The 16,492-nt window shown below is 57.4% G+C and overlaps 1 protein-coding gene across 5 annotated transcripts in view; it reads left to right on the top strand.

Moving 5' to 3' along the window:
- Positions 1-15,636, top strand: part of ESRP1 (epithelial splicing regulatory protein 1) — a 33,395-nt gene extending 17,759 nt beyond the window's left edge. Inside the window, exons 9-15 of one of the 5 annotated variants that reach the window (XM_078601798.1) lie at positions 181-223; positions 717-1,018; positions 2,859-3,074; positions 4,967-5,153; positions 7,841-8,048; positions 10,333-10,501; positions 13,330-15,636. In XM_078601798.1, coding sequence (XP_078457924.1) covers positions 181-223; positions 717-1,018; positions 2,859-3,074; positions 4,967-5,153; positions 7,841-8,048; positions 10,333-10,501; positions 13,330-13,479 — 1,275 coding nt within the window. In that variant the 3' untranslated portion in view covers positions 13,480-15,636. Of the gene's footprint in view, positions 1-180; positions 224-677; positions 1,019-2,858; positions 3,075-4,966; positions 5,166-7,840; positions 8,049-10,332; positions 10,502-13,329 lie in introns of all 5 variants that reach the window. The other 4 variants (XM_078601797.1, XM_078601794.1, XM_078601795.1 and 1 more) reach the window with 4 other exon arrangements.
- The last annotated feature ends 856 nt before the right edge of the window (positions 15,637-16,492 follow it).

Below are 16,492 nucleotides of genomic sequence, written 5' to 3'. Positions count from 1 at the left end.
CTTCTGCCATTTCTTTTTCACCTAATTTCTTGATTTGTTCACGTGTTTTGACCACGGTGGAGGCAGCAAGGGGCGGGGAGGGAGCGGTAATCTTCCTGCTCCGGCCCCAAACCCTTGGTGGAAGTCCGCTGCTCCGGAGCTGTGCACACGTGGAATGTCCTTCCTTGTTTATCTCTGCAGGTGTACCGCGCGACCGGAGAGGAATTCCTCAAGATCGCTGGAGGTGAGAGCCGCCACTAATGGCTTCTTTGCTGTTCACGTTTGAAATGAAGGAATGTTTATTTATACTGGAGGAATCCGATGAGCTATAAAGCTCTTTTTCACAGTTGACCAGTAGGGGCAAACGATAAACAAGTAAATAAACACGTGGGGCACGCGCGCAACGGCAGGGCGTCCGAGACGGTCGACGCGATTTCTACGTCCGCAGCTTCGTGACGTCGGGGGACCGATGCACGCGCGGCGAGATTGCCGTGTGGTTCTGGGCGCTAATGAGCCAGAAATTTCCACCCACGGACGCGGCTCCTCCCAGACTCGTCGTTCCAGAAGCATCCGGCCCGTTGGCTCCTCGCTGAGCGGGGAAAATCGCTTTTGACTTTGAATGTCAGCGGTGGACTGTAACGCCGTGCTACCTAATTCGGGGAGTTCTCTGTCTGTCCGTCCGTCTGTGCGTCTGTCAGACGGTCTGTTCGTGCATCCGTTCGATTGCCGGCGCGCAGGCACGTCCAACGAGGTGGCGCAGTTCCTGTCGCGCGAGGGCCAGGTCATCGTGCGCATGCGCGGGCTGCCCTTCGCCGCCACACCCGACGACGTGCTGGCCTTCTTCGGGCCCGGCGTGCCCGTGTCGGGCGACCGCGACGGCGTGCTGTTCGTGCGCCACCCCGACGGGCGGCCCACGGGCGACGCCTTCGTGCTGTTCGCCGGTGACGACAGCGCCCAGGCGGCGCTGCGCAAGCACAAGGAGACGCTGGGCAAGCGCTACATCGAGCTGTTCCGCAGCACAGCCGCCGAGGTACAGCAGGTACTGCTCTCCTCACTGGGTTTCACGTTTCGGGATTCCTTTTCGGAGCTGGGGGGAGGGGTTCTCCCCCGGGGGGGTTGTCTCTGGTCACCTGTTGGGCTGTGGAGGTTGGGGTCTGTCGTCTTTCCTGATTTCCTCTCGGTTCGCGGGGTAGCTGCTGACTGGGGGTGCATGCCCGCCCCCCCCCCTCCGCGCCCTCGACGAGGCACCACGCCGCGTCTCGATGCGAGCGCCGTGACCGTCGCCGTGACCGTCGCCGTGACCGTCGCCGTGACCGTCGCCGTGACCGTCGCCGTGACCGTCGCCGTGACCGTCGCCGTGACCGTCGCCGTGACCGTCGCCGTGACCGTCGCCGTGACCGTCGCCGTGACCGTCGCCGTGACGGTCGCCGTGACGGTCGCCGTGACCGTCGCCGTGACGCTTCGCGTGAGCGACGAGTGGTGAGGTGGGCACGGGGACGGCTGCCCCCCGGAGAGAGGGGGGGGGGTGGGCGGGCCCGTGGCTCGATTGCAGCAGGGCACTGGAGTGGTCGAGGTGTTGTGATGTACTCCGGTGCTTTGAGATGCGAGGCATCGAAGCAAGCGGTCCCGTACATGCAGATCCTCGTCCCTGACGATGGCTGTGGGGGTGTCGTCGCCGCTTGGCTTGGGTGGTGGCACCGTGGCCACCCTTGGTGAGTGCGGTGCGGTGGCTCGTTGAGGATTCGCTGTCTGCGGCAGTCCGTGGCTGATGTAACAATTCGGTCACGGATTGACCTGGAGGTGGTCTCCGGTTCCCTCCCAGTTGAATGCTGAACACTCGGTCATGAAATCACTTTAATAATTTTATTCGGTTAGGTCTATAAAATTGGAATTTATTTAATTGGCCACACATCGCAGGGTAGCAAAGATCCTCCTGAAAAAATCTTGACATACGCCGAAGCTATCCAGCAGACATGAATTAATTATTGGCATTAAATATCAACATTTTTGTTGTACAACTCTTTCGGCTACCGTTTTCCATAAGCCACATTTCAATCCAATTAGTTGGCGCTGCAATGCACAAAGAACGGGCCGACATCGACAAGAGCTGCGGCCTGAGCAGCAGGACGCCTCCTGCGAGAGGCCGCCGCGTCTGGGAGGTTGAGCCGTCTTCATGCCCGACCCCCCCCTCGCATCTGGAAGTGTGTGGGGGGTGAGGAACCTTGACCTGAGCGCTGCGTACGGCGTTCCGGTACCTTTTTGGTGGGCACGGACATTCGATGCGCTGTGGAGAAGGGCTATTTCCTGACACGTCACCTGTTTTATAAAGATTCCGTTTAATGCCACTGTTATACTAATGAACGTGTTGATTGTAATAAATTAATCATCCCCCCCACCGTAATGGAGACCTCCCACACATTCACTATTTCCAAACCCGCGGCCCCATGGTGATAAGGGAGGGCATTACCCAAGGATGAACCTTCCCCGATTAACGTGGGGACGGTTTGGCACGGCCAGGATAGAGCCACATTTTGAGGGCCTCGTGCCCGGAAGCTGGCAAGCCAGTTGCGGCTGTACCAGATCTTAGCTCCCTTCTCCACTGCACAACGAAGCCGTGCTGAGCTAGTTCGCCAGGTTGCTTTTCCATTGCAGAACCAGAACCGTGCTGCTTGGCTTCGCTCGCAATGAGTCGATTTAACCTCATCCCGGCCCTGCGTGGCCCTCAACTATATTTGGCATCCCACAAGACCACGGCATCACGGTTCGGTTCCAGCTCCGGCAAAACCGTCGGTGCGGTGGAAAACCTGCCGCGTCACAAAGAGGGGGCCCCACGCGGGCGCGGGAGGGGAAATCTGACGGGACCTTTGTGACGGGCGCAGGTCCTGAACCGCTACATGTCGACGCCCCTCATCCCCAACGTGCCGGGGCCCATCCTGCCCATGATCCCTCCGCCGATGATGGGCGGCAGCGTGCGGGACTGCGTGCGCCTGCGCGGGCTGCCCTACTCCGCCAGCATCGAGAACATCCTCGAGTTCCTCGGGGAGTTCACGGCAGACATCCGCCCGCAAGGCGTGCACATGGTGCTCAACCAGCAGGTGAGCAGCTCGGAGGTCTGCCTTCATCGGCGCTCGCCGACCACGCTTGCCTTGCCCCCAACATATAGTATCGTCGTCGTTGTTGTCTAACTTCCCACTGCTGGGCAAAGGCCTCTCCCATTTTTATATCATTTATTTGCCTTCCTTCCTTGGTGGTTGTTGCCATTGTTGTTGTCCAGTTGTGGTCTCGATTGGGTAAATCTCGTCTCCCCGTTGTCGTCTCTTCCGTTGCCCTCCTCTGCCATCTCTCTCTCGGTATTCACTGCCCAATGGTTTAATTTCAAACGTTACGTTTCGCTTTTCCTTCGCTCTTCGAGGATACCATAATGAAAATCCCAATCGTGACATCGTCCTGATTTCCACTTGAAGCTTCATCATCAGCAGCGACGGTGCAAACAAATCTCTGACAGCCGGGCGGTGTGCTGGGGTAGTCCTGATGGGTGAAGTTTGATTTAAATGTTTTGACCATTATCCCACCTCTCTGCTCTGTTTTGCTTTGGGGGGCTGGTGGGGTTTTTTGTCTCTTCTCGTAACCGTCGCGCCGAGCCCACGGCGGGATTGTCGCCGCGGGTGGGGGGAGGGTGGCGGTGGCGGTGGTGTCGGCGCTCGCTCGGCACGGAGGAGGGCGACCGACTCTCGCGTGTCCCCCTCGGGCGGCGTGCACTGTACGCGGGCAAGCGCCGATCTGGCCAGACGGGTTGGGAAAAACCGGAGGAGCTCTGTGTGCGTTTGTACAAAAATGTCTGCGGGTTTTTTTTTTCTCCCCCGCCCGTGCGTACGTGGCTTAGGACAGTTTTAGTAAATAATATAAATAAATAAAAGGGTAGCATCACCGACGCGGAGAGATGTGATATTAAACAGGCCGTGCTGGCGGTGTGGTGGGTTTGAGGAAGTGAAGAGACTGGGGCACGCTTGCGCTGTGGCGCTTTTTGAAGTGGGCTGCGCCGTACAAATCTCCCGATTGAGTTTAATCGAGTTGCACGGCCCTCGGTAACAGCCTAAAACCACCGCAAGAGAGCAGAACAATGCCGGGGGGGGGGGGGAGAGTTCTGCAGTCGTGAGATGTAGGGTGTAGTTGAGGCACAACCTTTTTGGTGGATTTCACAAAAATTCCTGCCAAACCGCATCGACCCCTGAGACCGGACATGTCAGCTTCTTGGTGCATCGCGCCACGCAGACGACTGCTGGGCGTGGCGGCGCCCGCCTGTCAAACAGCGCCTTTGGAGGCAAGGGTTCATGGATCGCGTGAAACTCCCAAACCGGTGCTTGACGTGCTGATCAGGAGGTGCGAGCCCAATGGGGTTGGTTCGTGTTGGCTGCTGTCCGGTCCGGATCTTTGGGTGCTGCCCTTCCCACCGTTTGTGAAGTGTGGCTCTTCTCTGGGAGCTCCGGTTCCCTCCCACGCACGAAACTCATTCAAAAGGAAACCGGTGAAACGCCCGGCTTTGCACTCGGCGAGTCCCCTCCGGGCGTCTATGCAAGCCTGTGGGTTCATATGCAAGTTCGTGGGCCATTGAATCATACGCGAGTATGTGGGTCTCTGTGCGAGGACAATGGATGAGATGAGACAATAGGCTACAGGCTACCTGGGGAAAAGAAAATGAGCAGCCGACCCCATACAACAGCGCGATTTGTGGCTTGGACAATGAAAATTCTGGGTTTCTCATGCACAGCCATGTAGGTCCTGGGGTCTCTATGTAGGTCTATGAGTCTCTGTGTAATGTGACTTTCATCTTGGAAAAACAAGATGACGTGCCGCTGAGAAGGCAGCGGCCCCCTCCCCGCACCCTCCCCCTCACCCCCCCCCCCCTCCCCATGCTCGTCCATTCCGGCCGCGGCGAACTCCGGGCCCCCTGACACCCCCTCCCCCCCCCCGCGCCATCTCCTGTCAGGGCCGCCCGTCGGGCGACGCGTTCATCCAGCTCAAGTCGCCGGAGCGGGCGTACATGGCGGCGCAGCGGTGCCACAAGAACCGCATGAAGGAGCGCTACGTGGAGGTTTTCCAGTGCTCCGTCGACGAGATGAACCTGGTGCTCATGGGGGGCTCCCTGAACCGTAACGGGCTGTCTCCGCCTCCATGTAAGTTACCACGTAAGTTGGGCCGCTTCGGGTGCTCTGGGCTGCCTTGCTCGACCTTCGGGGTGCGTCGCGCCTGGTGCTGGGGTAGGTGCCTGTCCTCCCCTTCGATCCCCTTACCCCATCCCCCTCCGCCCATCCCCTTCTGTCGATGTCATCGATCGTGGGTGAACCTCCGTTTTTTAAATTCGGCCGAATCTTTTTGGTGATCGTCGTTGTTGTGTGGTGGTCGTCGTTGCTTTTGTGCGGTGAAATTCGTTTCTCCCCACCTACCCCGAAGATCGTAGGCTCTGCCGCTAAAATGGTGCAAAATGCGATTTACGTTCCAGTAAGCCAACGACGATGAAGTGGTAATCGGTCGTTATATTTGCTCAAAGTTTGCCATGATTTTGCACTGTTTTGGTCGGCGTGGCAGTGACAGAAATTATTTTCAGTGAGTGGGTGTCCACCCGTGTTGAATACCTGCCAGAATTATCTATTTGTCAACTGAAAAGCATCTGCACGCATGCTTTTAAAACCGATCAAATATGCCGTCATTAAAATAACACCGCTGCGTTGATGCGATCAGAATGCGGTGGCGTAAATAACGAGCACCTTTTGAATGTCGATGAAATTTAAGGGAGCTCCCCGGTTTGCGTTCCCGGCTGCTGCCGCTCGTTGTTCAGCGTGACGTCCGACGTTTCGCTCGACGGGCTGGGAGCTTTTTCAGGAACCAATCTTCCAAGCTCTCCCAGCACGTGGCGCGAATCGCCGAGCGTCATGCGGACACGCAGCGCGGCGCGAACCGAGAACGCGCCGGACGGCACGACCGTGGAAACGCGCGTGCGGTCTGATTTGAAATCTGACGCGGCGGTTCAATGGCAGGTATGCGCCGGCACGGTCGCCTTGCCGTGGACTCTGCCCCATGGGAATCGCAGTGGGGCGCCGCAACCTCCCCGTGATTGGGCGCGCTCTCGTTTTCACCGCCTTCGCTTGGCTGGCAGGAGCTGCCATCGCCGCCCCAGCCGGTCGGATCCATGCGCCGGATTGGCGGCGCCACCGCCCCTCGGCGCCACCGCCGCTCGGCGCCTTGCGGCTGGAGCGCGCGGGCGAGATGATCGCTGTGGTCTCGGGGCGTGGGGTTTGTGGCCAACCGGGAAGCTTCCTCATCGGTCTCTCTGGGTTCAGCCTCCGCTCCACCAAGCCAGCACGGCTCGTGGTGGACGCACAGCGTCGGTGTGGTGGGGAGGGGCCGGCGGAGTTGGTGGGCTCCCTGTCGATGGGGAGGGGTGGGGGAGTCGTGCTTTATTTAAGAAAGCATGTGGAAGATTTTCGGTGACCCCCAGTTGAGTGTGTACGTGTGCCGTGGAGGCGTTTGCGATTGTTGTGGCACAGCTCCCAGGTTGATCTCCGAGTTGTTCGGGCACGGTGTCCGACGTTTCGCTCCCGCGTGCCGATGTTTTGCTCTGCGCGCCCTGGAAGCCTCTTAAGTTTCCGAGCGTCGTCAGAAACGTAAAGAAGCTGCCAGCACACGCGGAGTGAAACGTATGGACGTGATCGCGAATAACACAATGGGACAAAGGACGACCCGAAAACACAGCGGAGAGTTGTGCGGCGTTTGTGTGTGGCGTGTGGGTGCATGTGGGTACGTGGGTTTTGCGAGTTTTACGAGCGTGCGTGTCTCTGCGTCTGTGGAGCCATTTGAACTATGACCACTCGCAAAATTTTCAGTTGGAGTGCCATAAACTGCTCTTGTGAGATGACTCACTGCGATAGCGCATTCGGACGGATGACACCGACCCGGATGCGGCCGCTTTGGAACAAACATGCCCGTCATTCGAACTACGGGTGGATTTGTAACATCGAAGGATTAATCTGTAAACGCCCTGGCATCACACAAGTTAACGCAATTGTGGGAACCAGATTTTGAGATCGAGAAACTTTCAAAAGTCCAAAAGTCGGTGCCCAGCGCCACCAGCACGGGCGGTCCTTCCAGAGAGACGGTGCCTCCCTGGGCTAATGATTGACTGCTGGAATGCTCTAAGTGGCCAATAAAGGGCAGTGAAGGTGGAACGCTCGGGCGGTTTAGAGGCTGCAGCGATGAGGAAGCTCGCAAAGAGAGGGGGACTCTGCCAGGTGGCTTCAGTGGCCACCACCACCGTGGCGACGGTGGTGGCGCCAAGGCTGGGTTGGGCGTAGTGTCGTCGCTGGCTGGGACCGTCGACCCAAGAACCGCTGGTTGATGCGAATGCTGGACACTTTGTCCTGATTTTGGCGTTTTGGATTTTGTGAAAATCCAGAATTGGGTAGTAGGGACGTGGCGATGCACTCGGCCAGGAGTTTGATGAATTGTCACGATTTGGGGTCGCGATACGATTGTTTTACTGTCCAATTTTAATGTTGGTGAGCGCAGTTTGCTTTGCTCCTTTAGCATAAATATAACATTACCAAATCGTTATAATACATTTAAATTGTTCAGTCGGTGCATCGTTACACTCCCAGTATTGGGCTGGTAAAAATGTCACGCCATCACGAATGTCAGCGGATGCCAATTAAATTGTGGCCATCTAGAAAACGAAAATTTGTGAAAGGACCCAGGGCGGCGACGGCTGCTGCTGCGTGTACACACGCAGTCGCTAGTGACCGACCTCTGACGAGTGCCTCCCCCGTGACCAATGCTGCCGCCCGCGTGACCTCTGGACTGTGCGCAGGCCTCTCCCCGCCGGGCTACGCGGCGTTCCCGGCGCCGGCCACGATGTTCCCCGGCGACGCGGGCATGTACCCGCCGCAGGTCCTCCTGAGTCCGCGTAACGCCCCGCCGCTCCCGAACGCTGGAGCGGGCCACGGCAGCGCCGCGGCGTACTACCAGCCGGGCGCCACCGCGCAGCTCTACATGAACTACACCACGTACTACCCGAGGTGCGCGGCGCCGTCGGCGGCCCAGGAGACTCGGGGGGCTCCGGGGCGGGGGGCCCCGGCGTCGGGGGCGCCGTTGCGGGGGGCGCCGGCAGCGCGGGCCCCCGCCGGCGCGCCGTGGGGCGGCGGCGTGATGACGCGCTCGTGCATGGTCTACCTAAAGAGATGACGGCCGGGGTTGACGCGAACGGCGAGGATTGGCGACGGAAGAACGCAATTTAAAAAAAGTAACAACGCGACGACGCGAGAGTAGAGAATCAACAATAACGCCGTCGCCGTCGTTGCTGGCCATGGTTTAGCCGCTGCTGGGCAAAGGCCCCCCCCCCTGCCCAAGCCACAGCCGTCTCTCGCGATCCTGCGACGCGTCCAGTAGCCGCGTGAACGTCCAACGGGTCGAGCTGTCAACGCGTCCCCTTCCAAGACCCTCCGGAGAAGAGAATCCCGAGACTCGCTGAGGCATTCCCGGATAAACACCGCGTACGCGTACCGGTCACGCGACGCAAAAACCCATCCGGTTCCTGCCGCGCACGAGAGCTGGTTTCGCCACTCCGTCTCCGCGGTGGAAGTCCTCCTTCGTGCGCACGCTCCCTCCTCCGGCTGCGATTCCGTCTCGATCACCGGCCGTCAACCGTTCTAGCGCCGTGCCCTGCCCGGGGCCCTCTCCCGGATCGGCCGATGTTGCCTCCGCCGTGTTCCCACTCGCCGATCCCGCACGTTCCTTCCCCTCCCCGTGTCTCTCTCGGTGCAATTCCCAGCACGCACCTCTCCGTGCGTCCGTGCACGCTTGAGAGTTATTACTCCATTTTATTTGCCAATGTTTTCGATCCATATGTCATAGCGGGCTACGACGACAGTGAATACACGCTAGGACAATAGGTCACCCGATGGCCACTCTGTGCGATTGAATGAGTTTTGTCGAACTTGTTACGTGTTGTGCCTGTTAACGATACAACATCTCTTTACTTTTTATAAAAAAAATCCTGTGAAGTAACGGAAACAATAAAGCATTTTAATTTTCTCACATTTGGTGGTTGTCCTTTTGAAATTTGTATTAACGTCACTCTGGAACTTTCTGGAAATGAACTTCATAACGAATAAGTAACTAGAACGTAGCATTGCGCCTAAAGAACGAAGTTTAAAGTCAGGGACCAGAACTACTTGCTATGACATATGGCTCAGAAACACGGTCTCCCCTCGCTAAAACACGGAACTGGTAATTGTTGTGCAAAACGGCACGGAGAGACGCACGCTTGGCATTGTGTTGTTGGGGGTGCAAAGGGGAACACGTGGACTAGGTAACAAGGTATGCAGGCTCTGTGGCATCACCTGTAAACCGTTGAGAAGGGCGAGCGAGACCGGGGGAGGGCACGGCTAGAAGGGACGATGGCCAACGGTCAAAGGATAACGACGGAGTGGCAGCCGAAGGATGGAACGCGCTGTCCGAGAGGGACGTTCACCCATCAGATGGAGCGATGAAACCGCCGGTGTGGTCGCAGGATCGTGAAATGTGGCGGCAGCATGTGAAGGCTTGAATCCAGATTGGTCCTGGCTGATGAAGACGACAACACTTGACTACGGATTCCAATGGCCAGACTGGTTCACGTCACAGGAATGTGGATTTTCCACCATTCATTTCGGACTGCCAACGGACACGCACACAGGTTAACTAATGTGGCACGCGAGTTGGCTGGCCACCAGATGCCATTACGGCAGTAGATTCTTGAATCTAGCTGTGCGAAGCTCTGGGCATTATTTCCCTGTCCTATTCCCCGTGGGTTTTCTCCAAAACACTCTGACAAAACATCCCAGAGCAGCAGCATCGGCACCCTCGTGGCAGTCTTGGGACTCCCCCTTATTGTTACGATGCTTACAGTGCAACGTTGCGTATCCGACCGCCAAATATCCGCCCTGACCAATTTGGCTGCCCTGACACCCAGCACGGTACGTGTGGATGGCGGAACAAATTTTCTACGAATCGGACCGTTCCACGCACGAATGCGCCCTCGGTCCCGCGCTCACTCGCCGCTCCCGGAGCGCGCGCTCCTTCCGTTCCCGTAGTTCAAGCGGCTCGCGCTTGACCGTCGAGTAACCCGACCTGTATGCCCCGCCCAACCGTAACGCTCCACAGACGTTCGCGTATCTGCAGCAGCTCCCGCCCCCATCCGCCTATAACCGCCGTCCCCCCGGCGGGTCCGGATATCGGATGCGCGACGTTTGTACCGCGCCGGCACGGCGGAGCGGAGGGGTCGTCGGCATTCGCTCTCTGACGCTAAGTTTCGCTCTGCAGCCCCGCGGCCATGTCGGCCATGTCGGCCATGTCGCCCATGGCGCTGGGCTACCTGGCGGGCCCCGGCGGCGCCATGACCCCGCAGCCGGGAACGATGATGCGCATGCCACCCATGCCCTACGGCGCCGGCGGAGTCAAGGAGATCCTCAACTTCGTGCAGGGCTACCAGGTGGGTGCCCCTCCGCCTGTGCCGCCGCGGAGCGCTTGGGAGGGGGGGGGCAGTTTGGTGGGGTTGGGGTGCCAAGGGAGGGGGGGATCAGTGGGGAGGGGGGGGTCGGGGAACGTTCGTGCCGGTGGGTGCGTTGTCGGCAAAGAAGGAGGGCCGATGGTTTTGGGCTGCAGAGCTCCGAGATCAGAAGGGACAAACTCTAAAACACGGCAAGGGTTCGGTCGCGGACGCCCAACGTCCGCGTCGTTAGCGACGGGCGACGGGCTCAAGTAAAGACCACAGGCACCGTTTCTGTACTTGTAGCTGAATCGAGCACGTGCGGTGATTTTTTCAGAGATGAGCACGGGCTTTCTCGGAGGTGGCTCATTATAGCACACATACACATATACATTAGCGCAGATTTACTTGGTTGCACGCACGAACACACGTGCACACTCGCATACACGACCGTCACGTGGTCATAGGCGCACGCACGTGCGTCCTCGCCTACGGCCTCCAACCTGGCCTCGCCGCCATCCACGTACACCGTGCCACCCGGCCTCGTTCTCTCTCCGCTGTGAGCAGGCCACACGCCCTTCCCACTCGAACGCAGGGAAACGAAACGATCCCGGCACGACTCCTTGCCATCGTGCGCTCACTGCCGGTCACAGAAACGGTCGCCCAACCACAATGAAAAATGTCGATTTCTACGTAAAGTTGATTGGCCTGTCTTTCCAATGGGGCAGACGTGCGAAGTCTAACCAAGGCCGTGTCTGTGTCTGTGCCTCCCTGCCCGCGCTATGGTGTATGGGGACTAACGCGTGCGGGGTCAGTTCAGAGTGTGTTAGCGACCTTTGCGGGACTCTGCTGCCACTGGGGTAGGCTACTCACTGCGCCAGCAGCTCCCTCGGGTTCGCTTGTGGTGCTCTTGGCTCTCTCCGCTTCCCGCTTGCTGGCTTTCTAAGCTGTGCTTGGTCGGCGGTGTTCAAGGCAAGGTTGCCACAACCTGTCCGGCCGGACGGCTGTTGCGTGACCACCGCTGCCGTGGCTCCCAGATGTGTCTTCGGGTCGCACCGCGGGTTTTAAAAAATATTTTAACGCCGCCTGCTGGGAGGTTCCTGAAGGTTCAGGTTCCTAAAGATTTGGATCCTTAAGAAGCTTCCCAGGGAGCGGAGCAAAACGTCGGACATCGTGCCGAACAACACGCGGCAGAGCCCAAAACACACCGGAGAGTTGAGCGCGGCAGCACAGCCGCAGAACCCGACGCGGTGGGGCAACCCCCCTACTCGTTTGGCTGCCACTATGCTGACCAGCCAAATAATGTGGTGATGACGACGATGATAAAATGTAAACGCAGTTTTCGGACCGCTAATAATCGGCTGTGGGCATTGACACGACGGTAACCTACGATCAGCACAGTTGGCTACGTACGGTGCGAGAGACGTTCAACCATACATCGTTCTAAAGCTGCCCAAGGCGGTGACTTTCCGCACGCTTCCTACATGGCCGGGGCTCGTTCTTCACGCCGGGCAAGCGATGGCGCACGTGCTGGCGGGCGGCAGGAAACCAAGGCGCTCAAACTCAAAACTCGAGCGGCATCAATTGGGGCATTTGGAGCCGCCACTCTGGGCCCACGTGACACAATCGCCACTCGCCACCGCTTCCTCTGCTCTTGAGACCCCCCCCCCACACCCTGCTCGACAGGCGAGGGGCGCGGCTCCCTTGGCCACGTGCCTTGTGTTCGCCACCTGCTGCTGCTGCCGCCGCAGTGCTGTACAAGGGGTCCGCTTGCTCGGTGCCTATTGTGTGCCACTAATTGTTGTTTGCTTGGCCGCTGCCCCGCGCGGCACCTGGGCGACCGAGCAGCCCGCCCCCACCCTTGCTGCAAACAGGGCTTGGTATCGCGTCGAGGACCTGCGAGCACTGGTGGCTTTTCTTTCTCTCGCCCCTTCACCCTCCCCAACCTTAAATGCTAAACTCATGCGTTACACAATGGCCATAGCGAGACACAATGCTGCACTCTGGTAATGGAGACTTACATTTCCCCGTTTTCCCTGGTGTGGATATTGTCTGCCCGTCCGTGAGTTGTGTGGTTTCCAAATGTGGTGTCCTTCTCAATGAAGGTAGGTGTGCCGTGCCCTCTGCTGCGTGGGGGGTGGGGTGTGTGTGACCTTGGCTCTTGGTGGCGGTGTTGTGTTGTGCCCATGCGGGGGAACCCTCTGTCGCTCACCGACACGAGCCGCGTGGCAGGCGACGGGGCAGGCGGAGGGCAAGTGTCTGCACAGGGGTGGGAGCCGTCGTTTCGCTTGTACGGATTTTATAATTTCGTGCGGTGACTTCCTCATTGTTGGGGACACCGTGGCCACATCGGTCAATGGAGGCGCCTTGAAACATTGTGAAAGGCTCCACGTTAAACGTAAAATATTATTGTTGTTAGTTTCAAAGGCATTGGCCGCACACTGGGCGATAGCAGGCAAGACCCACAAGAACAGGCCCTCAAAGTCCCCGAGCTGCGGCGGGCACAGGGTCTGCAGACGCTGCCATTGCTCTGCTCTGCGACCTTTGTCCTTCGTCCTTGTGCAAGAGGTCGTCATCTGTTTGGCGTTGCAATTGGGATTTCAAGCGCTGGAGTTTGCGCATGTGAAAGGATTGGGCAAGGGTTTGTCAACATCCCTCTCCCCCTTTGTTAAGTTTAACGGCTAACACGGGGGGTGGTCCGTCATGATTGTGAGTGACTTGTGTGGGACCCGGTGGAGAGAGTGGAAGAATGGTTTAAACGTAACTGCAAACAACCTCCACACGGGAACTTGGGCTGTGCTAAGTGTGTGTGTGTACGTGCGTGCGTGCAGTTCCCCCACGACTCTGTGCTGCTCTTCTCGGACCAGCCTGGCGACGGCCTCATCCCGTTCCCAGCGCTCACCGGCGCCACGCCGGCGCTGACCGAGAAGCCGCACATGCACCACCACGCCAACCACGATGTGGACCTCTACCTCATGTAGAGCGCTGCGCTCGCTCGTCACAGCTGCGTGTAACCGCCAACAGGCGCTCTCAAACTCCCCGTCGGTCGCCCGCCGCCACCCCTTGTCCGGCTTCCTGCCCCGAAACCCCCTTTTGTTTTGATGTCGTTTTTGACGAGGATATATTTTTTGTAACGGAATTTTCGAGCGCCGCTCGCCGTCGAGCTGCTGCCGTGTGCCGGGCCCGAGGTGCTGAGCGGCGCGAGCGGTCGGGCACCGTGGTCGCGCGTCGCGCCGGTACGGTCGGTGGGCGTGCGAGCGCCTGTGTGGCGCGCCGGCAGAGGAAGTGGCCGGAGTGCTGTTGTACTGAGAGTTGGTTTGTGTTGTACCTGTATGGGGAGTGCCTGTCTGACATACCTGTACGGAGAGTGGCTGTGCGTGTTGTACCTGTACTGAGAGTTGATTTGTGCCACACCTGTATAGACAGTGCCTGTGTGTGTGTGTGTGAGATATACCTGTACACTGGAAACTATAACGGCAGTGCCACGTCAGGGAACGCGTAATGAAGGGAAACACTCGACATGAAGTGCCGCCGGTCACCCCAGTGAACGGACGAGTCCCTACGAGTCCCTTCCCTGCGGCCCAAGGAGAGAGGCGGCACATTTGCTGGACAAGGGGGCGGCGAACATCGAGGTCACGCGGAAATACGGAAGGGCCCCTGTCGCGCTCCTCAAGTGCCTTGGCTCCAAGCCAGCGTTGTAAATTCCACATTCCCATGGCAGGTGGGAGGAGAGGGGGGGGGGGCAATGCAATCTCTCAGACGACCAATGTTGGCTTCTCACAAAGTTGTACTCGTGTTTATCTCCCTCCCCACACCCAGGAATATTGTGGGGCCGAGTCGAGGTCTCTCGTCACCGTGCCAGCTGTTGAAACACTACGAGGGGATAATGAAACGTGATACGAATTGCGTGTGTGCGTGTGTGTATATAGAGAGTGCAGTCCTTTTTTTTGTTTTGTTTAAAGTGTCGTCTACGGTCGCGTCACTGAATTGCCAAAACACTGAGGACCAAAGTGCGACGAGCTCCAAGGAGGCCCACGGCCGTGTCCCGGCTGCAGCTCGGCGCGTGAGACTTTATAAAAGTTATTTTGGACGGGAGAGAGAAAAATTTAAAAAACTTTACGATTTATGCAAGCATCTGTTTATGCAAGAATATAATGTTTAAATATGCAATGTTAACCGTTTGTGTGTACGCACACGCAGTCGGCGTTTGGCTTAAACCGCAAAGCTTTTTGTACAGTATTGTTTGTACTGTAGCACTAGTACTGCATGAGACCGATGCCGCAGAAACTCTGAAAATTCCAACGTACAGAATTATTTATGTCGAGTATTTTTGTTTTAGTTTTTTAGTTTTGCCTTCTGCTGCATCAGAAGTAAATCTTTACACGGTTTTTTGTATTCGCATTCCCGTCGTAACCGTTACTTTTTCTCCGAGACGCAAAACGGCCCGGAGCGCCGCGTGCGTGCGTCCTCCTCCTTCGAGCATGAGAACCAAATTAATATCGATGCATGTTTATCTGTTTACATATGTTATAGTCGCTAGCCTCTTTTGTATGTTTTACAATCCATATGCATGTTCAAGTCCGCGAACCGCCACCCCCCCCCAACCCCTTTTTTTTAGATCCTCTCCACCACTGCCCCCCATCCCATTTCTTTTTTATTCCCCCCCCCCCCCATTCTCATTGACGGTAGTTACTTAGAAATTTAACTTGAATAGTGAAACTCGGAAGAGGGAAAAAAGTAATAAAAAATATAATAATCAGTACGCTTCTCGCATTTAAGGCACTACTAAGACGACGTGAATTAGCGTGTCCCGTTCCCCTACGATGCCCGCGTAGATGTTTGTTACAGGCGACGCCACCTCGTTGTAAAGTGCAATAGCAGATGAGACACTGAACCCGGCCGGCGGCCGCAGTGGGGGCTCCCCGTGCGGCCGGTGGCCGTGATGTTTATGGTTCAATTAGCCCAGCAGCGCCGCGCGCCCACCCAACCCCCCCCAATCGCAACTCTTGAACTGTTGTGTATACAAAGCCATCGTTTATAATGATAACGCCGTATGTACTAATATAACAACACAGTAGATTTCAGTATAATTTCTCTTTATATTGCATATCGTTCAATAAAGTATTCCTTCGTAAGAATGCGGGGCGTGCCCTGTGGTTTTTCCACCTCGCGCGCGTTCCGAACGGTGTGCCACCGCCACTGCTGCCCAAACGAGTGGAGGAGGAGGACACAGGCTTCGGATTTCAGGCGGAAAGAGGAACGAGGGCATAAATTATGGAGCGTTGCGCCGGTTAAAGACGGCATTGTGAGAGACGGCGACGAGATTGGTCGGTGCCAACGAGGATTGTCACGTCGTGGACCAGGAGCGATTGGCGGCGGCTTGGGAAAGCCTTCATCTAGCAGTGGATCGGTCATCGCCGCCCACTTCGTTTGGCCAGACCCAAAAGACCCACGACGGCTCCGCGGGCAGAGGCCCACGGCTGCATTGAGCATGGCCCTGTGCCGGCCTGCACGGCGGCGTGGCCAGCGCTGACGGGAGAGGGTTAGAGGCACATGGGAGCCGCGTCCAGAGCTCGTGGTGGTCACGCTCCACCGGTGGAAGGCAGGCTGGCCGGTTAGACGAGAACGAGGTGGGAGCCAGCCAAGGCCAGGGTGCAGTTGTGGATGGTGGTGGGCTGAAGTAGCTTTCACCATGACGGTTCACCAACCCCACTCAAAAGGAAGGATTCAACATTGTCGGCCGTGGTCAATCCACTGCTGGATGACTATCGCCAAGCCGCAGAGCAGTGCAACCCTTTGTTGTATAAAATGGCCCAATGAAGTGGATATCGCAATGCTACCTCTGAGGTCACTTCAAGAGACCTCTGGTTCACAAAGTGGGGGGTGGGGGGGGGGCAGCACTTTCCCATCTGTTTTATCACAAGAATATTTTTTGCAATTGATATTCCTAATTCTCAGAGCTTGAATTAAGATGATGTATGGGCCAAACCAAAG

This window comes from Lampetra planeri, chromosome 17, assembly GCF_965212315.1.
Source record: "Lampetra planeri chromosome 17, kcLamPlan1.2.h2, whole genome shotgun sequence".
Lineage (NCBI taxonomy): Eukaryota > Metazoa > Chordata > Hyperoartia > Petromyzontiformes > Petromyzontidae > Lampetra > Lampetra planeri.
Note: the sequence above shows the minus strand (reverse complement) of the source record. Positions and strands in the feature narration are given on the sequence as shown.